Here is a 27,305-nt window from a genome sequence, read left to right as displayed (position 1 = left end):
TTTATTTTTAACTGTCTTTCTGTTGTGTACTTTCTTAATTCTGGGCACCAAAAGATGCCCAGACTTATTATAACATAACCCCATTGTGGTATTTTGTTTTGTTTGAAACTTTTTAACTGTCTTTCTGTTGTGTACTTTCTTAATTATGGGCACTAGAAGATGCCCAGACTTATTATGTATAGTTCCTCACCAGTCTTAGGATTGGCCACGTCTCCAAGGACCCCTGGTTCCTTTACTGGAGAATGGTTTTAGGAACCAAGATCCAGGCACTAAGTATGCTCATTGTTACTGGGGTGCTTTAATACTAGGTCTTCTCATCCAACAGAACAAGGAAATATATGTGTACCTATACATATAATGTATACAACAATCTGTTATGTGCACATATCTATAATCCATAAATATGTTTATGTGTAATCATTGATATCCATCTTAAGCTCAGTTTAAGTTCATACTGTTCTCTAACTCTAATCCATTATCACATGGATCATTCTAGAAATCTCCCAGTTTGTATGTAACTTCCGCATCTACTATAAGAGATTTGACTCTCATCATCCACCATCCATTTATTTAATTGTCCAATTCCAGCATACATACTTCAAAATTATTAACTTGTACACTCACAGGAGCCAACTTCATCAACCAGAGTACAGTGCTTATGTATTGTTCTTCTTGCTTTTAGTGTTACAGACTCTACTCATTCTTGCAGTGGTTACTTTTCCACTTACACCTGTCAGAGCCATGAGGAGATCTTTTCTGGATATTCACTGGGAGAATTTGCTGGTGTTCCTGGAGGTAATGTCCATAAGGATGTGGAGACCCATATGACTGTGGCCCCCAAGATCTACTTTGTTACCATGTTAGTCTACACTCATTCTCCAGCAGTTTCTTAATATATCCATTTGAGTCTTCCTCCCAATTAAATAGCTCCAGTGTCTTCTGCTCTAGGTAAGCAGATCTCAATAATTATCTCTTTCTGGATGGGTCTGTCTCTCCAGATTCTAGGGTTGTCCAAGAAATAGAATTGGTTTTCCAGTTTTTTCAACTCTTTATTGTTGTAAGGACCATATTGGTGATGTCTAAGTTCTCCATGTTAGAGCTGAAAGTGGAAGTTGAATGGAACCCTTTTGTTATGAATGTCAGACAGTCGAGGAAGGAACAATTACTTCCTCACAGATACCCCACTCACGGATTAGAGGTACTTATATTGTCATTTTTATGCTAAAGAAACTTTCATCAGTTATGAGAGTTTTGATCGCAGTGATTTGTTTCTTGAATACTCCAACATTTACTGGTTGGATTTTTTACCATTCTGGGACATTTCCATAGAGTCCATTTGATTTTTGCATTTATACATCTATTTACACTGCTATTCTTGTGATCTTGTCACAACTGACTTCCTGCCTGATATTTTCGTTTTCTTGACATATGTGCTGCATTCAACTATTTCACTTTTTTCTGTAGTTTCCTTCAGGCTGTCCCTTAGAGAGAAGGTGGTAAATGAAACTTCTTACCTTCAAGGTCTCCCCTCTTCAAAGGTCATGAATTGGTATCTTCTCAGGAAATAGTTTCACTGAAAGCACAGGTTTCTTCCTCCTTTTTTAAAATTTTTATTGCTTAGGCCTTTTCAAATTCCCAGGAAGTATGATTTCTAAAGCATGGTCACTGACTAGCCTACTTATATTCTTTTTTTTTTTCTTTAATAAATTTATTTATTGGCTGTGTTAGGTCTTCGTTGCTGCACAAACGCTTTCTCTAGCTGCAGTGAGCAGGGGCTACTCATCATTGTGGTGCACAGGCTTCTCATTGCGGTGGCTTCTCTTGTTGTGGAGCACAGGCTCTAGGCTCGGGGGCTTCAGTAGTTGCAGCACATGGGCTCAACAGTTGTGGCTCCTGGGCTCTAGAGCTCAGGCTCCGTAGTTGTGGTGCACAGGCTTAGTTGCTCCACGGCATGTGGGATCTTCTGGGACCAGGGATTGAACTCATGTCCCCTGCATTGGCAGGTGGATTCATAACCACTGTACCACCAGGGAAGTCCAGGCCACTTACATTCTTAACATAGAAACTGCTTCAGAAGATCAGAGGATCAGCCTCTTTCTAATCCTCCACTGCATCTCTTAATTCAGTTTGATTCAAAAGAGTTTTAGTCAGTGCAATCACGTGCCATACGTTTTTTCACATCCTGGCAATCAAGACATGAGCAAGATCATACCAGGTTCAAAACTATACCACTGGTTCCTCAGAAGACCTAGCAGTTGGAGACTAACGGCAACTGTCCACCACAATGGAAGCATCTGCACAATGACTGACCATTATCTTCTCAGTAAACTAGAGAGCATATATTTTACTTAATAACATAGATTTGATTACATAGCTATATTGCCTAGAGAAAGAAGTTGAGGTCAAAGAGTATTCAAAGTACCCAGGGCTTTTAGGGTAACAACTAGCCATCTACTTAGCTTATATCTGAAATTCAATTTTAGAGCCTTGGCTATGGTAGCTAATCAATATCTTGTTCTCATTTGATGTACTAGGAATAACTTATATGAAAAGTTAAAAGATGTGAACAAAACAGATTGAAAGTTTTAAATAAAATGCGGTTTTATTTCTCATATACCAACAGAGACTAAAAATAGTGTAAAAGAAGTTGAAAGTAGAAAGCTCCATTAAAAATGGATGTTTCTTATATTCTATAAATTCACATTAGTTCAGATTAAAAGACTCACCCTTTTCTGATGATACTGGAAAGCTGTATGTTATTTATATGCTTCCTCACTTTCTCTTGCTTTCTTGCTTTCTTCTCTTCTTTCAACTCATTTTAAATCTACTTCACATATGCATAAAGGGAAGGGAATATAATTACTGCCTTTAGAAATTTTCTTCTAAGCAGTTTAATCTGAGTATGGAACCATAAATCTTAAATTCAAACCTTTACCACCCCCTATTTCTGTTTATCATACGCTGAAATCACCCACACATTTTATCTCCAGGATAGACTTATAAAAGTCATAAAAGTTCAAAGAAGTTCAAAATCTACTGATGATTCCTGACCACTGCTCTATGTTCCAGAGCTTTATTTCCACTTCTTACTGTACATCTGTTCTACAGTTTATAATATCTAAACTTTTACCACTTTGTGAGATTAAAGTAAGATCAAAAACTTTATTTACATTATTGTAGGATACTGAGCTTTGGCATTGTGGGACTTTGGGTGTGTTGTTTTGGATTCAGCATTTCACCCAGTTTTCCCATCTGCATAATTTAAGAAAATGATGCCTAACAGTGTGAAATGGTTGTTTTAACTAATGTGTATAAATTTGTTTGTAAACTGAAATATATAATACAAGTAACATCTAGAATATACAACTGAAACAGCACTCACAATCCATTTAAGGGGCAGAACATATGTTAGAAATTCTATAATTAATACTAATTTCCACTTTTAAAAATGATATTCAATTCTTTTGTAACTGACTGTAACAATAAATTAACTTGCTCAGCTGTTAAAATATTTTAAATCTGAAATTCAAATTCCAGTTAAAGTATAAAAATTGCCTTTCTTTCATCTCTACTTTCATAACCGTTTAAAATGTATTATAATCTATGTGAGCATAAAACTGATTATGTATTAAAGAATAGCATAGGCTTATAAATATATTTATCTGCATCCTTTGTTTTCTGGGTCATTTATGTTTCAATTACTGACAAACATATCTCTAGAGCTCTCAGTCACATATATGAATTTAGCTGAGGAGATTTGAAACTGAATTAAAATCTGTCTCATGTCATGCTGACAAAACTTTTAAGTCAGTTTAGTTTTGATTAGAGAATATTTATTTTTGCTGCCAAATGTTGAAAATACAAGAAACTAAGTTGAACTTTTAAAACGCTGAGAAATCTGTGGAAGTACATATGAGAAGTCATCATGACATTTTCAGCATTCCATTGTGTGGTGTTAATAGAGTTTGGCTACATTTGTACAGGCAGTAATTTGGGGTGGGGGAGGGTGGAAGGTGGATACAGATCTGCATAAAATCACAGGCTTAACAATGAGAAGAGGAGAGGTTAAGATTGCTTCACTGCAGAAGTCTGGTTGGACAAAACTGGACTGAGATCAGGCACAGTTAGCTATAATTTGTGTGTTTCTTAATGATGCTCTGTGGGTGTGATGAATAAAAGGAATTTTGTATCTGCTGTGTTTATATCTATTCAAACACTATTTCATTTCATTGCAATAATTGGATTATTATCTTTTTCACCCAATCAAGATAAAATTTTAATGATTTAGAGAAAGCTAGGTAAGACATTTTTCTCCTACCTTCATTCCAAATATTCAGCTTTTACAGAAGATGGAAAGAATCACTGTTACTTGCTTGGAATTCTTGTGCTCTTGGCATGACTAAGCTAACATGGATCTGTTTATGCATACGGAGATTTTTATTGGCCAAGCCTGAACCACTGGTAGGGATGTGTCAGAACCATGTCAGAATGAGCCCACTGAGAGGGTTTGACAGTGATTTTCTTACTCTTCACTTGACGTGAAAGTAGGAAAATGTACTTGACCAAACAAGAGGCAAAGGTGGAATTCTTAGAATAGGATTCTTTAAACTTTATTTCTTCATCAAAGAATGTCTATTTCTTACATATTCCCATGTTGAATAATGGGGAATTACTCTGAAAAAATAAATCAAAGTAGGAGAAGAGCAGTGAATAAATCAGCTTCGTACTTTTATCTGCATCCTGTTGTTTTACAGACTCAGACCTAAACTTGGAATTACTCATATGAGACTATAAATAAAAATTGGTTCCTTATTTGCTAAGATATACCGGAAAAGAGCAGGATTAGAAATTGCTGAGAGTCTATAACTCATAAAAAACTTGCTTTTTAAATAGCTGCTCATACTTTCCTTATGACAGGTAGGTATTTCCAACATTTTTTTTTAAGTAGAGCATTTACTTCTTTATATCTGTAAATCCAAGGCACTGGATGAACAAAATACACAAAGAGTTGTTCTCTTCCAAAGATTGTTTTTCTGCTTTGCATAGAAAATGGAACTCTTTTCTTGGAATTTTGGGAGTTAGCTTTTGAAGACAGCGAATGAAAATGCACTCACAGAGAGAGAAGCATTGATGTGCAGATAATATTAGTAAGAAGGAAATATGACTGTGAGGACAATGATGGCTAATATGCTTTGATATGCACATGATATAGTTCATTCCAGGCAAGTAAAAATAACTGAATATGTATAATAGGTCCTGATAAATAAATGGGATAAATCTCAAATATGTGACAGTCAGCATTTCCTCCCACTTTCTTCCAAGAGTGTGAAGGGAGAGGAATAACGTTACATTTTGAAAGGTGAATCTGACACAGCTGTCAGTTGTATTAGCTCAGCTTCCCTTCCATAGGAAGCATGATGATGTATTGTTTCTCAAATCTCCATGCATTTACTGACTTTCTGTTTTGAGATAGACAAATGACCTCAGCTTAGTAAGTGACCTTCGGCTGAGCAGAAGAGCCACACTCAATACCTAGATACAAAAACTGCTGAACCAAATAGTTTATACATATGTTCTCAGTTTTTCTGAGACGCCTAATCCCAACCCGCAAGCAGCTTCCTGGGGTCTCAGAAACCATCAGGATCTGGGTCCCTAAATGATCTCAGCTTTGGAAGCCTTTGGCTCCTACGTACAAATTTTTATGTGACAGGAGTCACAGTGTAATGGAGAAACCAAAGTTATTTTCAAAAAGTGCAACTGACAGAATGCTGTTTAATGGAACAGAGCTGACAAGGCATTTGGAAAGAATTGTTCATAAATATTTAAATGCACTCTTAGGGCAATAATTAAGATTGAATTACATTAATGTGACCAATTTAGTTTTTTTTTTTTTCAATTACAGAAAAATCCATTTAGAGAACAAAATAGCTTTGGCTTTGCCAGCTTTTTTTTTTCTTTCAGTTTAGCTATTTTAATTTAGCATCCTGTGTCCAGCCGTGCATTTGTAAATGTTGCTAATTCATCAATAGAAGGTAAATTCAATCTCCATATTAAATAAGTTAAAGTTGAAGTTGCTGATTACAGACATCAACTAATTTATTAGTAATTTTTTGTATCACTTTGTTCTCTGAGTGTAAGTTCATTCTTCATGACATTGACACACTGCCAGTTGAAAAGAAATTAAGGAGAAATAAATGCCAGTTAGGCACATATATTAAAAATTAAAAGAGTAACAATGTACAATTTCAGAGACATTGAAGAAGGTGGTCAGCTGACTGCCACATGGTCGAAACATAGGCTTATATATTGTCTGGTTGCTATTACAGGTGCAGAGCTATGCTGTTGTTCAACAGTTGCATTGAGTTTTTCTTTTCTTCCTATTTTTTCTTTCTGTTGCAACTTATCCTGTTTAACAGAATGTATTTTACTATAGTACCTGATTTCTCCTACTTGAAATTCAGAATAGGAATGAATCTTCAATTGTTGAAATTTTCTTGAGTCTTTGATAACTGGCTTATAGAAGTGGAAAACACTTAATCAAGGACCCAACAATAAAAAGCAACTTCAATGAATGTGGTTTTGTCTTTGTGGAGGGCACGGCAGCCTAGTGTGTTGTTGCCTTTTTTTGTTATAGCTAGGCAAAGATGCATTAATATGCAGCAATAATATTGTGTTTTTGTTTACTTACCAGTGATTCTGATGTGTATTCCTACATATTTTATTGCATAGCTGAGGTTTATAAATATGCATAAATATACAAAGCATCTTTATTCATTTTAAGTAGACAGAGCATTTTAAGTCAGAAGTTAGGCTAATTTTTGGAAGTCTATTTTCTCAACTCTAATTGGATTTATTTAAAACTTTCAGCACTCTTTGGCAACTGTATGAAAGCAGTTTTTAATGCTTCAATCAATAAAACTCTTTTATCTGAAAAATATGTATGCCGTTCTTTATTTTTTTAATTGAATAATAGGTTTTTTGATGGCTCGTTTCTGGTATGATTTTTAAAGTAATTCATTGTATTGGCAATTATGTTTAGCCACTAAAAAACAAACATGTAAAGAGAGTTTAGCTTTCCAAAGTAATATTCAAATATTACTTCCTTTCATTCACTAATCTTATTCTTATTTGCTCATTGATAGCTATCATAGTAATATTAATGATACCTAATGACATTTTTTATGCTTGGTAAGTTGCAATGCTATGCTTTTTATCGACCTATTTCATTTTTGAAATAATCAGGTTAGGGAGACACTACTGCCCACATTTTACACATGAAGAAACTGAGGCTCAGAATTCAGGCTCATAAGCTTAAGAGCTGGACATTGGTTCAAATCCCTGCCCTTTCATTTACTAACCATGTTATCTTGAGCAAGCTATTAACCCATTTATGATTATCGCTTGTAAAACAGGAATAATAATGCCTATATCATATGATTATTGGGATGCTGAAATGAAGTCATCTGTGACTGGTACAAAATGAGCATTTAATAGAGAGTAGTTACTATTATAAGGTCTAACTCCTCTACCCGTGGTTTTGTGTCCACTTACTCCCATCTTCCCCAGAAAGTTCTCCATCATTTACATCTCCTTTCATTTCTCTCATCAATTTCTCCTTATCCACTAGAATCTAACCTTCAGACTACAAACATGTCCTCATTTCATCTATCCTAATGAAAGAAAACAAAAACAAGCAAATAAAAATATCTAGACATTTAAAATTAATAATTAGCAACCGCCCCCCCCCAAGAAAAACCCACAAAACTTTGCTACTGCAAATCATTATTGTGCCCTTTCTTATCTCCTAAAGTTAACAAGTTAACTTACAATAATAGAAATCTGAAAAGGCATCTCTTTCTCACTACTCATCATTTTTAAAACAATCGCAATGTGGCTTTTATGAAAGTAATATATGTTTTAAAGTAAATAACTAAAAGTATTTAATAACCAAAACAAGAAAGGAGATAGAAATGAAAGAGGAGGAGGAGAAGGACAAGGATGAGTAGGAAGGAAGGAGGGAAGGAAGGAAGGAAGGAGGGAAGGAAGGAAGGAAGGAGGGAAGGAAGGAAGGAAGGAAGGAAGGAAGGAAGGGAGGGAGGAAGAAAAAGAAAATTACAGTAAACACTTTATCCTATCCTTTGAGTTCTGAGTCCCAAGGCAACCTCTTGCAAATTATCTCTTTATTATGGCATTTACTTTTTTATTGCTAAGTAATGCTCTAATATTGTTGCTTCTTAATTTCATCTTTTAAAAATTTTATAAATCACCTCACCTGTTTATTTCACATTATGGAATATGAAAGTTAATTTAGTATCATCCAACTTCCAGCCCTGATTCACCCACAAGGTTCCCTTTTCTTCATCCTAACAGCATAACCAAAGGAACTCTGAAACACTTCTCCCTGCAGTTAAACATATCAAGGAAAATTTTTATTCCATTTCCTTCTCCTGAAGCTGCTCTTGTCCTGTGAGATCTCTCTCCAGCCACAGCCATGGTCTTAGGGTGTTCTTCCTCAACTGTGCATCTTCTGTCCTTGCTTCTCTCTTGTGTCTAATCCCAAATTCATGGATCCCGCATCTTTCTCTCTCTTAGCCTACTCTCTTTTGGAGTCTGCTCAATCCCACAATAGTTTCCTGGGAAAGGATGCATGCGAAATGTATCTTTAAATACTTACATGTCTGAAAATAGCTTGATAATGGCCTCAACCCTAACTGATATTTGGATATGGAGTTTTGGGTCGTAAATTAATTTGTCTCAGCCTTCTGAAGGCCTGCACCACTGTATTCAGACTCTCGGGATTACATTAAACAGTCTGATGACATTTTAATTGATGTTGCATTGTATATGGCCAGCTTATTTTTTTCCCTTAAGGATTTTTTTTTGCTATATATATATTCTGAATTTTTTTTTTTTGCTATATATATATTCTGAATTGCTGGATGATTGCCCCTGGGAAGATCAGTTTTTCCAATTGTGCTGATGGGCAATTACTGTGATCTTTAAATACGGAATTAAATTTTCTTTTATTCCTTTGAGTATCGAAGTAGTTGATATTTCTTCCCACTTACTGCTGGTTTAATCTTCCATTCCTGTTAGTAGTATATTGGACACTTCACATAATATTTTGTTCTTCTTTTCATTTTCTATCTTCATCTTTTTGTATTCCTTTCTATAAGATTTCTTCAACAGTATCATATTATAAGATTTCATCAACTATTTATTAACCTTTGGCTGTTGAATGATAATTGAATTAAGTATTAAAAAGTTCATTGATGAAAATAAAAAGGACTCAAGTGTTGATACATAGTACAGCATGGATGGACCATGAAAACACATGCTAAGTAAAGAAGCCAGTCACGAAACATCATATACTGTATGATTCAATACGAAGTGTTGAGAATAAGCAAATCTACAGAGACAGAAATTAGAGTAGTGGTTGCCTAGGCCTTCAGGTGTCAGAGAGAAATGGGATGTAACTGCTAATGGGAACAAAATTTCTTTTTAGAGTAACAGAATGTTCTAAAATTGATTGTGGTGATGGATGTAAAACTGTAAATATACTAAAAAGCACTGAATTTTATACTTAAAGCAAATTGTTTGAATGTGAATATCTCAATAAAGCTGTTATATACATTTTAAAAAGCTTATTTGTGAACCTTAAAAACATTAAACTAACTTAAAGAAGGTAATCACAAAGGCCACGTGATATATGATTCCATTTTTATGAAATGCCAAGAATAGGCAAAGCTAGAGAACGGAAAGCAGATTAGTGGTTGCCTAGGGCTGTTGGAACTGGGGGAAAATGGGGAGTGAAATCTAATAAGTATAGTTTCCTTTGGGATAAAGAAAATATTCTAAAGACTGATTGTGGTGATGGTTTCACAACTCTTGAATACACTAAAAATCACTGAATTGTACACTGTAAAGCAGTGAATTTTATGGTATGTAAATCATATCTCAACAAGGCAGTTAAAACACAGTAGAATGGCCTATTGACATTCTGTGCACACTCGTGTATGAAGCAGGCTTTACTCTATAGTGAAGTTTTATTTGGCTCTCCCACGGTCCATGTCTTTGTTTTTTTCTCCTTCAGGCTGTTCAGTTTCTTCAGAGATAAATTTTCTGATCTTTTGCTGGGTTTATAATCTGAGTGGCCACACAGCAGTAGCTGGTTAGAGAACCAGGATTGGGATCCCAGGTTAAGTTTTAGAATTTCACTTAATTTCATGGTGTCAGGGCAGTTTTTCACCCTCACCCTTAGGTATCTTTGGCATTCCTGAATCTTGGTTTGTTCTCAGTTAGCTTTTGCAGGAGATAAATCATTCACCTCTTGCCTAGTCTTGAGGACATATTCACCTGTCTGTCTGGGGTGAGGTGAGGGCAAATCCGGGCATTTAAACTCCTCCTAACGCGAACGGTTTCTTAGGTCCACCCCTTACCCTGCCCACCGTGCCTCCACTTCAGGGATGTTTTCATAGGTTCTTTCTGCAGCACAGACAGCTTGCTTCATCTTGCTGTCCTCTTCTACAGGTACTAGGTTTTCAGCTTTCTCTGTGTTTTACGTCATTTACTGCTTATCCATCTACTTCTCACAACTAAAATACATTGACACCTCACCTCTCCCCTGCTGGTCAATCCCTCTCTAGTTTTCTCTAACTCTCTGTCTCTAGATGGATGATACCTTAGATAGGTGATAGATAGATAGATATGGAATAGATAGATATTGGATAAATAATGATGGATGGATGAATGGTTCAATAGATAGATGATAGATAGATTTGATAGATAATTTCAGGCCCTAGAAAAAAAAGAAGAGTAAAGCATATGTGTTCATTTCTCCATTCTTTACCTTTCACCTTAGTGAAAACGCCCTTTTGCCTTTGCTCTCCCACACAGGTGTTACCAATGACCAAACCTAATGACTAGTCCTATTTTTTACTCCCTGATTGAATTCTACTTGCTGTTTTCTTTTTTTTTTTTAAACAGAGACTTAAAAAGAACATTTTGTCCATGTTCTATAACCCTACTATTTAAGTTTTCCTCAAACTTCTGTTATTTTATCTCTTTAGTCTTAATTCACTACTCCATTTTGTTCTCAGACTGCCTCTTTACTCTTTAACAGAGTAAGAATGGGGAGACCAGGGAATATTTTTTTTTGCCTGGTGTTACTTTTTTTTTTTTTCTGTAAAACTTCATGAAAATTTGGCATTGCTCCTTTTCCAGAGGAGCTGAATGTTGTTAGGACAGAGAGTTATTGCTCTGCAGGAATCCTTGCCTAGGCTTAACCGGATCAAAATGCATGATAATTGTTTCTGATACTCTTGTTCCTTTGAGTCCAAGAAACACGCTAATATGTAGTGTTGACAGAGAGAAAATTGACTATTTCAGCAAGATCTAAACTTGGGAATGAAAAAAGGACAGAAAGAGTGCTTTCTAATTTTATTCCATGAGACAATAATTCTAAAATGTTTGAGCTAGCAAGGAGAAATGCAGGTTATTAAAATATCACAAGAATGACACTATAACTGGAAATACGCCTTTGGGAATAATGAAGACTTTTGATTTCTGGTCAACTTTAAAATTCTGCAATGTGTCATAGAAAAAAGACTTTTTAAGATATTTACTTTAAAATGTATTTTTGAATGCTTTTATTTTCAGAAAATTGAGAGAAGGGGTAGGAAGGGGACATAAACCTAAATTCTTCTTAAATCAAACATATCAAGGATATGAATCAAGATTACTCTGAAATATGACTAATTTTTTTTATTTTATAATTTTGGGTGCAAAATTAAAAGATCAACTTTAAATTTGTTGGTTGATTTATGTTCATAATATATGATTGTTGATAGATAATAAATATAAAATACACTTACATTTTAACATTCCTAACCAAATATGTCAAATTTCTAAGTCATAACCAAGCTGATCAGTACCTACAAGAAAATGAATTATTTAACAATAAATGAGTGGAATCTAAAAACTCAAGATGCTGGTGATGGTGTCTGAATACTTTTACCTTTGGGTTATGAATTTATATCATAGGTGCCAGTGTTGAAACTCATTATTTTCTAAATGATGATCTCTGACTTATGCTCATTCTGAAGTAATTTGAAGGCTAAGGACACTATTATAAAATCATCTTTCTCAAATATCTTATCTGTCTGTTCACATTGAAATAAGAACTGCAGCAAGCAACTAATTAGAAGCTTCTCTACGTCACTTTCCTCCTTGTGTGGAGTTCTTTGGGTGTTGATTCACCTACATGGAATTTTTTCCCCCAATAGGTAAACTCCTTTATCCTTCAAATCTCAACTTTAGTATTATCATTAATGCGAAGCTTTCTTTCTTTCCAAGATAGATTTAAGAGACTATTCATGTTATTTTCTACTGAACTACCTCTCTGTATTTCTGCAAATATAATATGATGTTATGATAGCCTATCTGCATAAGTATCTTCTTCCTGGATTCTAAATTCTTTGTGGATAGGGACTTTTTATTGTTTTATGTATGAAGTATTTAGGAAGCTTTGTGTAATATCATAAATACTTTAAAATATTTTTATATGACCGCATAAATTTATTATTTATTCCAATAAATAATTTTGAGCAGTTATATGGTGCTATGTATAAATTTCTGGGGACAGATAGATGAATACGATCTGTTTTAAACCGTCTAGTATTTCATAGTGTATTGTGCTTACAATACATCTCGACTATATAACAGACAGTGTGTTGAATACTTATATAAAGTGCTTTGGAACCAGAGAGGGGAAAATGTTGAATTTCCTTGAGGTGAAGGGGAAAATGTTATCAGGAATTATTTCCCAGAGGAGAGATTATTTGAACTTAAAGGATAAACATAATAGTCATTTGACATATGGGGCAGACATTTCTAGGGAAGGGAATAGCTCATGCAAAAGTATAAAAATGTGAAAGAGCACTGGATATTTTGGAAATAACTCCATGGCTAGAATGAAGTTGAAAACTAAGCACGAGCCAGACAATTGCAACATTCTATGCCATGATAAGGAATTTCATTGTAATCTTTCTGTTAATGGGACTGCATGGCAGGGGGAAAGCAGTGTCACATACACATTTAAAAATATAATTTCAATTGCAATATGGAGGATGAAATTGTGAAGCTGCATGAAGGTACTGTAAGATCCCTGGTGGAAAATAATTAAACTCTAGCAAAGGCAGTGGGGATTGAGAAGAGAGGGTAGGATTACAATATATTTACAAAGTTTTTAATAAAGATACTTAGTCTTCTGAGTATTTCACTTTTGCTCAGTTGGTGACATCTTCACAATCAGCATTTCAACGGACACCGTGCTGTTCATTCATTCATTCCTACAATCAATCATATATCCAACAAGTGCTATATGTATTCAGTCACCATTCTAGTTACTGGAGATTCAGCAGTGAAAAAAAAAATCATCAAAATTTCCTCCTTTCATGTAGTTTATCTTCGGGTGGAATGTAAGGAAGTGGCTGGTTAAGGACTGGCATCTTGAAGATGGAACATGTTAGGGCTGTATACTAATTCTAATCACCTCACATTTGGGTAAAACTGATGGGCATAATCATATAACAGCTCCTGCTATATTTTGCATTCCTTTATCTCTTTTGTTGTTTTTTTTTTTTTTCCAACTATTACTTTATTTATATTACTATGCTTAAGTTACATGGAAAAGACAACCAAGCAGTTCCGCCCCATATCAGGAAAAGTTTCCAATCAACACCAATTATGTGGTGACAAATAACTAGGAATGGTGACATCTTTGGGTCAAGACTGACAAGGAAGAATGGGCTCTGATGCTACGGTTCATCTCCAACAAGGATATGGCACAATGGCCAGCACAAGCCATACTAACACTGAACCTTTAGCACTGGTCACAAATTCGGATCTCTTCTCTGAAGCTAGCAAATCAAGTGAAATAACTGGGTTTAAAAAAAAAAAGGTTTAAAATGAAGCCCAAATAAATTTAAAAACCATGCTCTTGACACATCTTCCTTTCAAAATTTACATAAAACACTTTTTCACTCTAATAGCCCAGATTTTTTTCCTCACATAGCCCACCATGTAGCTGCAGATAGACTATTCTGCCTCAAGATGTAAACATAGGGGAAAAAAAATTAACGGCATCTGCATAATATTCTCTCTACACACTGCTGTTGGATGGAAAATAGAAAATAAAAAAAGAAAGAAAGAAAAAGAAAGGTTCCATCATAGATTCTCACAACCTCTTGTTCCACAGTTCATGTATCCAACTCTGATGCTAAGGTGACAGTGTATGTAAGTAGATTTTTGTTTTCAGTGAAGAAGACCTGGGAAAAGATGGATTTATCTCTTTTTTCTTCAAGAGTTATCGGATGGTACATGCTCCTCAAAGCCCTCACTTTCTCGAACTAGAGCGCGTTCTAGGCTCACACGGCCTTCCTTATAATGCTGGCTGTCTTCAGTTGCAAACTCATAGATCCATCCCAGTTTGCTATTGCAGTTTTTGCAGCTCACATCTCGAACCATGTGGCGGCCAGTGAGCATGACCCGGTCTTGAACTTCACTGTACTGCAGGTTAACTACCTTGTTAAAAAGAAATGCTCTGCCAGTGGCGCCAGTGAATCGAGTGGAGATGAGTTCTGAGCAGTTGGTCAGGATCGTATCACAGTTTGCACAGGAAAACAGACGGGTACCACCGATATGATCAAGGAAAATCCTGCCCATTTTTATAGCTGAAGTTCTAAAAACCCCGAGCGGCTGCGAGATCCGGGGCCGTCGGCGGCTCTTTGCTCCCCAGCTGAGATGAAGCCCCCTTTATCTCTTAATTTTATGGATTTCAATAAATACTTTCTTCTTTGCCTCAGGAAATTAAAGGAGGGTTCTCATGACTAAACAGACATAGTTTATATCACTAATTAACTTTAGACCTATTGACAGTGGAGAATAAGGTCTCCTGGTATCTATATGCTGCTGAGATTTAGCATATTTTTTCTTCCCCTTGGTTAACTACAGCATGCCTCTCACCATGTTGGCTGCCAAACTCTGACAAGCCAGTTTATAAGAAATGACACTAGACAATGCTAGCATATAAAAGAAAATTAAATTTCACACTGAGAAAGGTGCTAATATCATTTAAGCTGACAGTCAGCTGTACCTGTGCCAGCCACTTTCATTAGGGGATTTTTTTTTTTTTTTTACTTTTATTTTTATCGCATATCATTTAAATTTCTTCTGGCCCCAGTGCAAAATTATGCATAAGCAGTTACTAGTTGTCTTTTTTGACAGTCTTAGCCTATAAGTGGCAAAGGTGACAAAACAAAACTCTACCAGGTAATAGACTCCTTGATTTAAGCAATTCAGAACTACCAAAGTAATGTCATTTCACTGGATATTCAAATGTAATAGCAGGGAGAATTTTTAGGTCTTCAATAAAATAGTCATTTGACTAGAAGAAGCCAATCCAGCTGACTCTTTCCTTTTCTCCTCTTTTGAGTGAAATGTAAATCTCACTTTTCACAGAATCCAAAAGCTTGTTACATAACAACAAGACTTCAGACTTTAATTTTGCATCTGCAAACAGATGCCAAGAAAGGTTCATGGAAACTACTTACTACCTGAAGCTGGTCAAATACTGTACTGCAGTGTGATATGTATTTTCTGCAAAAAATGGCTCAGAATGAAGAAGTCATTTCTTTTTAGTCTGCTTGATTTAGTCAGATGACGCTCAGTTTAAATATAAGTTCTTTTCTTCCCCAGGAGCACAAATTAGTGTTAAAAACACAACCTTACATTTTATTGTTCTTTGTACATTATCTTGTCAAAATAATTCTGATTAGCACTAAGAGAAGGACCTAAGTTACAACTTTCTTTCAATGAATAGTGCCTGGGTTGCTTGGGTTTGGAGTAGGAGTGAATCAGGGAAACAGTGCCATCTTTTTATGATGTATTTTGCAGTCTTAAGAAATGATAACTTTTAGTGGTTCACAAAAAATATAAAAATTAACAAAACAATCTTAGCACTAGTAGGCAGGAAATGGGATTTTTTTTTTAGAACTTATGTATAAATAATACTTTGCATTTCCATAACATTTAAGGGTTTCAAAACTCTTTCAAATATATGTTTCATATTAGTTATAAAAGATGAAACAATTTATCAGTTGACATGAGTAATACATTATGATCTAATGGAAAAAAATGGGTTGAAAGTTAGAAATCACTAATTAATTGGGTTCTCTTATATGGGTTTTTCAATTTTATTATATTCTGATCTGATTTCTATTAAAATATGTTTGTTTTCCTTCACATTTATTTCACATGAACAATAGGAGTCATAACTGAAACTTTATGTAAAGTGTTTCTATTTCCTTGTACAAAATATACAATGCAAGTATTTTCACTATGATCCCAACCAATTACCCTAACTGGTCTGTGCACCTCCATTTTACCTGCTGAGGATGAAAGTATGTTCAGTTTATGACAAGATCTAAAATCCTGTTCATCTGAGTCTTCTTCACGTGTTGCATTAGCAGAATTTCTAGACTTTTCCCAGTACTTCTAAAAAATTTTAAGGAAATCTCAGAAGCGCATACATGTGTTACCCTAAAGCCCCTAATCTCTAACAGCTTTCAGGTCCTAGATAAAGTCACTTCTTTTTTAAGAGACTATAATAAGACAGGATTGTTTCACACATAATTAGCCTGATTGACTGAATGATCCGAGTTCTTTTCAATCATAACAATTCAGTTGCCAACTGCTCTCTGAAGTTGAGTCTTCTCATATCTCTCAAGTTAACAGAAGAATACTTTACTTTTATTATCATCAGATGGTTTCTCATGGCTAAGCTATTCGGCAAGTAGTGCAGACCAGCCTCTTCTATTTGTGGCATATGAATACAAATGGAGGATCACACACATACACGTAAATATTATATTTTACAGACAAAAATCAGCAAATGAATTTAAAGGAAGTATGTTCTATCCTACCAAGTTGATATGCCTTCAGTGAGAATAAACAGTATGCAATGTAAGCAATGAACTCTGCTCCTCAGTCACTGCGTGCAGCTGTTGGAAATGTCTCATTAATTTGTGAATTTCACTGGAACCATGTATTGGAGCACAAAGGACTAGAAAAGAGGCCCTTGACACTACTCAGAAAGGATGCTTTAGCATGCAAGAATCTTTTGCCGTAATATGACCTAAGAGGAAAGGTGTGCTATGTCAATCATTTGTCACTTCTCTTTCTAAGCACCTCTCCTGCTCAAGTCCTCCCTGAACTCCAGTAAGTGTCTGTGTGTGATGTTGACCAGGGCACAAGCCACTGAGCTCTCAGGATCTGACATAGTGACCTTTTGCTTTGATGTCAAAACACAAGAGATGAGGAGACTCAATTCCATGAAGCTGGAATGCAATCATTTCTAAAGTAGGTATTGATGGTTACAGGTTTTGCTGTGCCAGACTTGGGTGCCAGATCCTGAGTTACAGAAAAACATGAAAGTGCTGGATGAAATGTATCGTTTGTGTGTGTGTGTGTGTGTGTTTGTGTGTGTGTATATTTGCTATGAAGAACCTCTAAGGTACAGGTCCCAGGATAGGGGCTCCTCTTGCCATTACAGCCTCACTGACAGGCTTCTTTCCTTTGAATGCAGCCCTCCCTCTGCTCCTCAGTGTATCCTGTTCTCACACAGCCCATGGAAGCAATGCTCTGTTCTGCCTCCTGGTCGCCTGCTCAGTTAGGTCTTTCTCCACGCATGCTTTCCCAGGGGCTACTCATTCCTCCTTCCAATACAGCTGTTTTGGGAACCCTTTTCCACCTCTCACCCCTCTGGCATTCAAACAAGAACAGGTTTGAACCAGATTGAGACTAAATTTAAATTATTCTCTACAGAGTTTCTGTATTCTATGCAAATTAAAATATGCCTAGATTAACATTTTAAGTGTTCCTGCACAATCTGTGGTTGTGAGAAGTTTCTCAAATTTCCACAGCTCTAGCCCACTGGGAAAAACTCTAGTAAGACATGGTGACTAATTCTATAAATTACTGCAGGTACTTTTGCTCTTGGAGCCTGAAGAGATGTTGCTGTGTATAACTTGAGCACCTTTCCTCAAATGCAAGGAGAGTACTGTTATGTAAAATCAATTGCACATGGTGTCTTGAATCCCTGCACTCAATGTCACCATCTTATTCTCCTAATCATTAACACATAAATAAATTTCAAAAATACAATTTAATGCAAAATTTATATTAATATGAAACTATCCACTGGCATTAAAATTTGGGGAACACTGATTTGCATACAAACTAAGTTAGCCATACATTTAAGTGTGCTCACTTTCATCCCAAACTCACTGGAAAAGTCAACTCAAATGGTTATGTTTCTAGTTTCATCTAGAAACCATTAAAATTTTCAGATATTTTTTTCTTTCTACCATCTAAAGAGAAATTTTACATGTAGGGAAAGGCAGAATGACATTAACTGAGTTGCTAAGGTTTAAAAGGAAAAGAAAGGTAAGAAATGCTGTTTTATTAGGAGACTAAACTACGTAGCAGAGACTGCTTTCCAAGCAATCTAATCTGAAACATTTACTTTATGCTGAGAAGACATAATAACTGTTTTTAAATAGTAGCTCATTAAAATGCAATGAAATGGCCAATTCCAGACAACGTAGCATAACCAGGATAAGATTTACAAACCTAGTAAAAATAGCCACACAAAATATATGGAATGATTACACTCCTGCCAAGGCCATGAGGGACTCTTTATTGTATCCTGACTGTGAGAACCTTGCAGGGTTCCTGGAAAGAAAGCCCAAGAAACTTCTGTGGGCTCACTAAAACTATGGTTTCCTAGGAGTTTCTCACTCTCATGCTAGTCCACACAAAGTCTCCAGCAAGTCTTCAAAATTACTTGCTTCCGCCTATTTGTGGCTCCAGCAGCTTCTGCTCAAAGGAAATGGATTTCAGTTCCTGCATATCTCTGCGTGTGCCCATCTCTCCAAATTTGGAAGTGATGGTTTGCCTGTGACCTCATTTCTCTGATGGGTCCAGGAAAGGTCACTGATTTTCAGTGTGCCCAGCTTTTTCTTGTAAGGATAAGAGTGATGGCTTCCAAACTTTTTATATGTTGGAACTGAAACATGAATCATCACTGTAGTCTTATTTTCTGTTATTATTCCCTATTGAGAAAAATTTCATTTACTGATTATTTTCTTGTATTAAATTTTGATATTCCTTGCAAGAGAAAAGGTGTCTCTAAAATTATTGCTTCTAGGTAAATTATATTTTACCTATAGGAAAATCAATATATAAAGCCTCAAACTGTCATATTTAACACATAATCTTTGTTGGTAAAGCCTAAATATTGGGTAGAAAAATGACTCCTAGAAAAGGTAATGTAGAATGTGCATTTTTTTTCCTCTCTTCGGATGATAAAGGGGAAAATGAGGAGGAATATCCTAGATAAATGACATTAAACATCTGCAACAAGGTCTGGCTGCTGATGGTATGAAATCTGGAGTCAGACTGTCTATCTGATCACCTTCCAGCTCCATGTCTCTCACTAGCTATGTGACCTTGGACAAGTTATTAAATTATTTGTTCCCCAAGTTAAATGGGATGATGATGTTGACACTGTCTACATCACTGGGAGTACCATCTGCCTGCCCTGCCATCTCTGCAGGTATCCCGCTGACCTAGCTAACAGCCTTTCCTCTTTCCCTCATCTACCAGGCCTGCTATATTCCACGTTCTGTGCAGGCCAGGTGCCCAATTTCATCATATGTACCTACGTATTTTCTGGGACATGGCTTCCTTTAATTTTGGACTGGTTGAATTTTGCAATTCAGATTATTTTCTGTACCTTTTATGGATTTTTGATATTTGCTTGAGTATACTACACATTTTAATTAATTTAAAGTACATTCTTGATATACCATAGTCAATATATTGTAGTTTAGACACATTTGGGTCTTAAATTCCAAAGGGTATTTGTCAAACAGAAAGCCTGAAGTCAAAGAAACAGTACGATGCCCTTAGTCTCTGTAGAAACTCACGTTTTCCAGGACATTAACAGAACTGCTGAGATGCAGACAAGAAATGTTGTATCGGGGATTCCTCTCTGGGGGCTACGATTTTTTTCTTTCCCAGGTTTCCGCTTCCTCAGGATGTATTTCTTAAATCTCCAGTGCATTTAAAGTCCCGCCTAAAATTTTTCCTTGTTAAAATCAATTCTCTTACTTCTAGAGTCTAGAATATAATTCAAACTATTTGAAGCATTAGTAAATATTTTCAGGATTATTTTATGTTATTCTGCCTAGGTGAAAAGGGTAAGTGTAGTGCAAAGGTAATTATATAAATTGAAAATCCTGAATTTCAAAAATAAATACATGTGTTTTCCTTCAAATTTAAATATATTTTTGTTAAAAAAATCAAAACAGTTAAATCTTAAAGAAAGATAATTTTTTTGTAGAATTTGTTAATGAATTATTTTTGGTTCTACATTTACCTTTTGGTTATGTGTAAGTTGAAATACTTAATAGAAACTGGAAAAATAAATCAACATCTGCTTAATTTTTAGGTGGTTTGGCTACTGATACATTCTGCTCTGGAGGTCTGAGAGTGACTGAAGATGAGGATAAATACATATTTTGCTTATATGATTGTTACAAGGCTGGAGATTGCATCTAACATTACCACCTGAGATCCTAGTGAAATACATTCATAACTTTGGTGGACTATAATCATTGATGAAGCTTGCCAACTTGTATTTTAGGAGATTAACTCTGTCACTATGTCACTAGTTTCTAGAACAAATAATCAAACATATTATGACATGAATAGAATTAACAAGGGTAGATACTATTATTCTTGGCTGTTATATTTATTGAGTGTTTTTTATATGATTATATCTACAATGTAAGCTTAGTCATGGCTACTAAACTGTCCTAAATTTGATGACAGGCACAGGATCAAAATTTTAAAACTAAAGGCTCTAAATTCCTCATAAAATATTCTCAAGATCGGGAAACAAAATTATCTATTGCTAAATTTATAGATATATGTAAAACATATTTTTAAAAGGACAAATAATCAATACATTCCTGGAATCGTACACTATTTTTCCTAACTTGAGCATAATAAAATTTGATTGACTAGCAGAATCCTTTGCCCTCACTTGTGATATGACACCTTCAGAAAACAGCAAGTAAGTATGAGACTGACAAAAGTTTGGAGAATGTTTTATATCTCATCTACCATGTGTTCAGTGTTTCTATTGGGAAAAACATGATTTAAGGATTCACATTAGCATAATGAGGATAATGGTAAATACAGTGGACACTCTCAGCAATGACGGTCATACTCTGTTCTAAGCACCTTCGTGTGTTATCTCATTTAATCTCCAGAAAACAAGTATTAATAATGGTCCCACTTTACAGTGCAGAAAAGTATTGGGTTGGCCAAAAGTTTGTTTGGGTTTTTCCATAAGATTTATTACCCAGTAGTAATAGTAATAATAAATCTTAGTAGACTTACTAATGATCTCAAAAAGTGGAATTGGAAGATAGATTCTAATTCTGTTTGACTCTAGAATCTTCCCCCAATCTGTAATTCTTTCAATTTTCTTAAATGTATCTGTATCTTGCTGATTTTACACAAATTTATAAGAAAGAAAATAGAACATATCAAAATATTAATTGAAGTCATCTCAGATCTGTGGAGTGATTAAAGATAACCTTTATTTTTTTCTATTTATCCTTTGTGCATTTCAAATAATTTCTACGATGTTTTTACAGTATGGAAAATGCCCTAAACTCCATTGGACATAATGTTGGGACTGATTACGGGAATTGAATGTTTTACTGCTATGAAAAAGATCACAGGAATTTATACTTCATTTAGTGATAGTTAAAAGTAGTCACCAAAGTGCATATTGCTTCTCCCTCATCCCTTATTCCGTTACAGTGACATCATATACTGCCAGCGTGGGTACACCGGATGCCAACTGTACAGCAAGTTAGTCGGATTATCACAAAAGAATTCATCAATATTTTGCTAGGATGAATGGAGTCTTAGAATGGTGGAGGAGTAAAATGAGGAAAGCCATAAATCATGTTTTATGAAAATAAAGGTAGGCAAGAAAAGGACTGAGGAGAGTAGGCTATTAAAGGCTAGTAAAAGAAGGATATCAGAAAAGAATTATATCTGGTTAGGTTCCTGATTTTAAAAAATTCTAAAAACTAATTAGTATGGAATGAGGGAGGTTGAAGTTGAACAAGTACATATTGGTTATATTAAGGAATTATTTATTTTTATGTAAATGTGATCAGGATTTTACTTACAGATAAAATGATATAATATTTGAGACATTTAAAAATAATCTAGTTGAGGCATAAGTAGATTGGGAGTATAGATGAAACAAGAATGTTTGAGTGTTAGTAATTATGCTTGCATATGCTTATAAATTTTCATAATAATAAGTTAAAGAAATAAAGACAAGACAAAGAAAAATATAGTACTATAATTAGTAGTGAAAGCTTATGAGAAAGAGAACTTTAATTAATGTAAAGAATCAAGGTCAACTGAAGGCTTTTCCTGTGCTCTTAAAGGATGTCATCATTCTCCTATTGAGTACCCTTGGGCAAGTTACAAACCTTCTCTGTGCTTTAATTTTCTCATCTGTAAAACAGTACACTCTGAGATTATTATGTGAAAGTATTAAGTGAGAAGAATACTTTCAAAATGAGTAGAACATGTATAAAAGAACCAACATATATGAAGAACTTCATATATATTAGCTATTAAAGTTACTTCCTGGAATGGTGGCTAAAATAAATATTAACTATAGCTATATTTATAGTTTGTGAGAATCAAAGGGGATATTTTGTCAGAATTTGATTTTTTTCCAAGTTCAGTATATTTGAAAAATTCTGTACTTGAACTCTTAATATTCCATGCATATTGAGTTTAGCCCAGGGTCGGACAAGAAAAACAAATGAAAACAAAACACAGTCCAGGTCTCTCCATTTCAAGTACCTTAGGTTCTGGGAGTGAGAACAAGAGAGAGCCAAGGGAGAGAGGAAGAGACACCTTAAAAACACATAAGGATACATTTAAGTAACTTTCTCATGTTTAGATAATTCATCAGTGTCAGGGATAAGAACACAAATTTCCTGTATCCAGATTTCCCAAATCAAGGGTCCTTGCTCCCTCTTATTCAAACTATCATGAATGTCTAAGTCTAGATAATCTTCCAAATGAATTGGATCTGGGAGGGTGAGGCCACATTCTTTTGTTCCTCACTTGTGTCTCTTTCAGTTGCACAGTACTTGGCCTTGTGTATGTGCAAGAAGTATTTCTTGAATGATTAAACAAATGAATGAAACAGGTATCTATATCTGACTAGGTTTTGTGAGATAATTCATTGTTCTGTACGTTAATGCACAAAAATTATGATTCCTCTGTGATTTTATTGTTTTCTTGGTGAGATAAAAATAATATTCATTGAATATAAAAACATTCATTGAAAAAGTTAAGTAATAAGATAATACAAGTGTAAAAATAGACCAATTTTTAATAGTTTGCTAGAAGTTTATCCTTTCAAAATAAAATACCTAGGAATAAATCAAACCAAGGAAGTGAAAGACATATGCTGAGAACTATAAAACATTGGCAAAGGAAATAAAAATGATCAAGGAAATGGAAATCCCATGCTTTTGGATTGGAAGAATTAATATAGTTAAAATGGCCATACAACCCAAACAAATCTACAGATTTAATGTGATCCCTGTCAAATTACCCAAGAAATTTTTCACAGGATTAGAACAAATGATACTAAAATTTATACAGAACCACAAAAGACCCAGAACTGCCAAAGCAATTCTAAGGAAAAAAGAACAAAACTGGAAGCATAACTCTCCCAAACAATACTACAAAGCTACAATAATCAAAACAGCACAGTATTGACACAAAAACAGACATATAGATCAATGGAACAGAATAAAGAGCCCAGAAATAAACCCACACACCTATGGCTAATTAATCTTCATCAAAGGAGGTGAGAATATACAGCAGAGAAAAGACAGTCTCTTCAGTATGTGGTATTGGGAAAGCTGGACAGCTGCAAATAAATCAATGATACTAGAACATTTCCTCACACCATACACAAAAATAAACTCAAAATGGCTTAAAGATTTAAATACAAGACATGAAACCATAAAACTCCTAGAAGAGAACATAGGCAATACATTCTCTGACATAAATTAATATTTTCTTAGGTCAGTCTCCCAAGGCAAAAGAAATAAAAGCAAAAATAAACAAATGGGACCTAATCAAACTTGCAAGATTTTGCACAGCAAAGGAAACCATAAACAAAATGAAAAGACAACCTGTGGATTGGGAGAAAATATCTGCAAACAATGCGACTGACAAGGGATTAATTTCAAAAATATACAAACAGCTCATACAACTCAATAGCAAGAAAATGAACAACCCAATCAAAAAATGGGCAGAAGACCTAAAATAGACATTTCTCCAAAGAAGACATACAGATGGCAACAGACACATGAAAAGATGCTCAACATCACTAATTATTAGAGATATGCAGAACAAAATAACAATGATGTGTCACTTCACACCAGTCAGAATTGCCATCATCAAAAAGTCTGCAAATAATAAATGCTAGAGAGGGTGTGGGGAAAGGGAACCCTCTTGCACTGTTGGTGGGAATGTAAATTGGTGCAGCCACTATGTGGGACAGTATGGAGGGTCCTTAAAAACTAAAAATAGAGCTACCATATGATCCAGCAATCCCACTCCTGGGCATATAACTGGAAAAAACAAAAACTCTAATTCAAAAGATACTTGCACCCCAATGTTCACAGAAGCACCATTTACAATGGCCAAGATATGGAAGCAACCTAAGCATCCATCAACAGATGAATGGATAAAGAAGATGTGGTATATATAAGAACACACGCGCATGCACACACAAAATGGAATATTAGTCATAAAAATGAATGAAGTAGGGCTTCCTAGGTGGCGCAGTGGTTAAGAATCCGCCTGCCAATGCAGAGGTCACGGGTTCAATCCCAGCTCCAGGAAGATCCCACATGCCGCGGAGCAACCAAGCCCGTGTGCCAAAAAAAAAAAAAAAAAAAAAAGTTAAAATGTTAACATCAAATAAAATTTGTTAAAAAAAAAAAAATGAATGAAGTAATGCCTTTTGCAGCAACTAAGAGATCATCATACTAAGTCAGACAGAGAAAGACAAATATTATATGACATCACTTATAGGCGGAATCTATAAAATAGTACAAATTAACTCATTTACAGAACAGAAACGGAAACTTATCTTCAGAGACATAGTAAATGAACTTACGCTTGCCAAAGGGGAAAAGGGGAGGGATAAATTAGGAGTATAGGATTAACAGACACACATTACCATATATAAAATAGATGAACAACAAGGATTTACTGTGACTATATTCAATATCCTGTAATAACTTACAATGGAAAAGAATAAAAAAGAGGATATATATATGTACGTATATATACGTGTATATATATAAATATAAAACCAAATCACTTTGCTGTATACCTGAAACTAACACAATATTGTAAATCAACTATACTTCAGTTAAAAAAAAATTATCTATTCAAGCTTAAGGAGAAGACACCACACTCATGGTGGCCTCTAAATCCGAACTCTGCTTAGGATTTTAAATCGTGTATATGTAAAAAATTAATAAAGAAACATCAATTATACAAAATTTGGAGACCAGAATGGGGAACTCTCCTGCCCTCGGTTGCTAGCAGAGCCCAACAGCAAGTAGAAGGGCTCCTCTTCTTTCTTGGCAAGGGCTCAAACAGTGAAAGACTGTCACAACTCAGCCCATGAAAAGCTATGAATGCTTTGTTTACTGTAGCCCTCCCAACTTCCTTTCTCCCTCTATGAAAAAGCTCCCCTTTCCATTTTTTGCTGAGGAGTTGCACGTCTTTCCATGGTTATAGACCCCAAATTGCAATTCTTTGCTGATCCCAAATAAACTCATTTTTGTTGGAGAAGTAACTGGCATCCTCTTTGTTTTAGGTCAATGTATATAAAAGAATTTATTTTGCTATTTATATTCTGGATAAGAAGGAACTACTACAATGGCTGGCATGACAATAAAACTCATTTTTAGCTCTCTTAATTATAGAGGTGGGGGTATAAAAATGCTCTAGTTATTCGAATATTTACATAAATGTTATATTTTTAAGTTTAGAAGCCTCAACTTTGAACCAAGATGGAAACTACTGTGTGAGAAGGTTTCTAGAAGGTGAATGCTATATAGTTCAGAAATTAGAGATGCTAATCATATTGAAGCATGAATTTTGAAAAATATTTTTATATTTTTCACTACAATATATTTTAAACTTACATATATTTTTTACCCTTCTCATGCTCATAGTTTTTGCTTTTTTAACTCTATTTCATTGAGTACTTGCTAAAGAGCTATTGTGAACCAACATTATTCTTGCTCTCATATATGCATAGAGAATCCTTATAAAATATCTCTTAGAAAAGAATACTATAGAAATATAAGGCATAATATGTTTATGGTGAAGAGTGGGAAAAGGACAGATGTGGAAGACATTCCTGAGGATTCCACAACCTATTTGATCATGCTGACAACTCTGACTATCCATTTGTATAAGACTGCAGATTACTTAACAATTACCTGGGCAGCCCTTTTGCAGATCTGTGTTTATTGGTGGGGTCAAAGCTTCGGAAGACATAATGAGAGAACTGAAGTGACTCTATGAAAAGATAAACCCCCAAACAGTGACTGTGAGCCTACGAAGTTAGGAGATTGTGATTCTTCTGTAAATAAGTACCAACTCTATTTTCTATTAAGAACACATGAATTTATCACTTACAAAGGTATTTGCTCTTCAATTATTGCTATTAAATAAATTTCTTCACTGTCTTCTTTCTATCTTGGAAAGTTTTAAAGTATTATATTTTGAATAAATCATTAATAACACTTTTAGGACAATTTGAAAAATAAATTATAAACATACAAATCATAAACAAGGAGGTGTTGTGAAAGACATGTATCAGAAAAACAGATTTATAGGTTTCAAAAAGTTGGAAACATACTTACATTTTCAATCCTTACCTGTCATTGCACTTGCTGATTTCATCCTCTCCTTTTGGCTAAGGCATGAAAACTCAAGTAGGTCATATACAGGCTGATGAAGAGTTTTCATCCATAACACTTTTCTACTGCATTGTTTTTTCATCCATACTGCAATCCTTTCTGGGTCTC

At 35.0% G+C, this 27,305-nt stretch overlaps 1 protein-coding gene across 1 annotated transcript; it reads right to left on the bottom strand.

Annotated features, from left to right (window-relative positions):
* Positions 1 to 13,647: 13,647 nt before the first annotated feature.
* Positions 13,648 to 14,746, bottom strand: LOC130835125 (protein yippee-like 5). Its single transcript, XM_057706408.1, has one exon. The coding sequence runs from the start codon at positions 14,722 to 14,724 to the stop codon at positions 14,359 to 14,361; it is 366 nt and encodes a 121-aa protein (XP_057562391.1). The 5' UTR covers positions 14,725 to 14,746; the 3' UTR covers positions 13,648 to 14,358.
* Positions 14,747 to 27,305: the final 12,559 nt, after the last annotated feature.

The sequence above is a fragment of the Hippopotamus amphibius genome, chromosome 13 (genome assembly GCF_030028045.1).
Source record: "Hippopotamus amphibius kiboko isolate mHipAmp2 chromosome 13, mHipAmp2.hap2, whole genome shotgun sequence".
NCBI lineage: Eukaryota > Metazoa > Chordata > Mammalia > Artiodactyla > Hippopotamidae > Hippopotamus > Hippopotamus amphibius.
The sequence above is the reverse complement of the archived record's forward strand: the minus strand, read 5'-3'. Positions and strand labels throughout refer to the sequence as shown.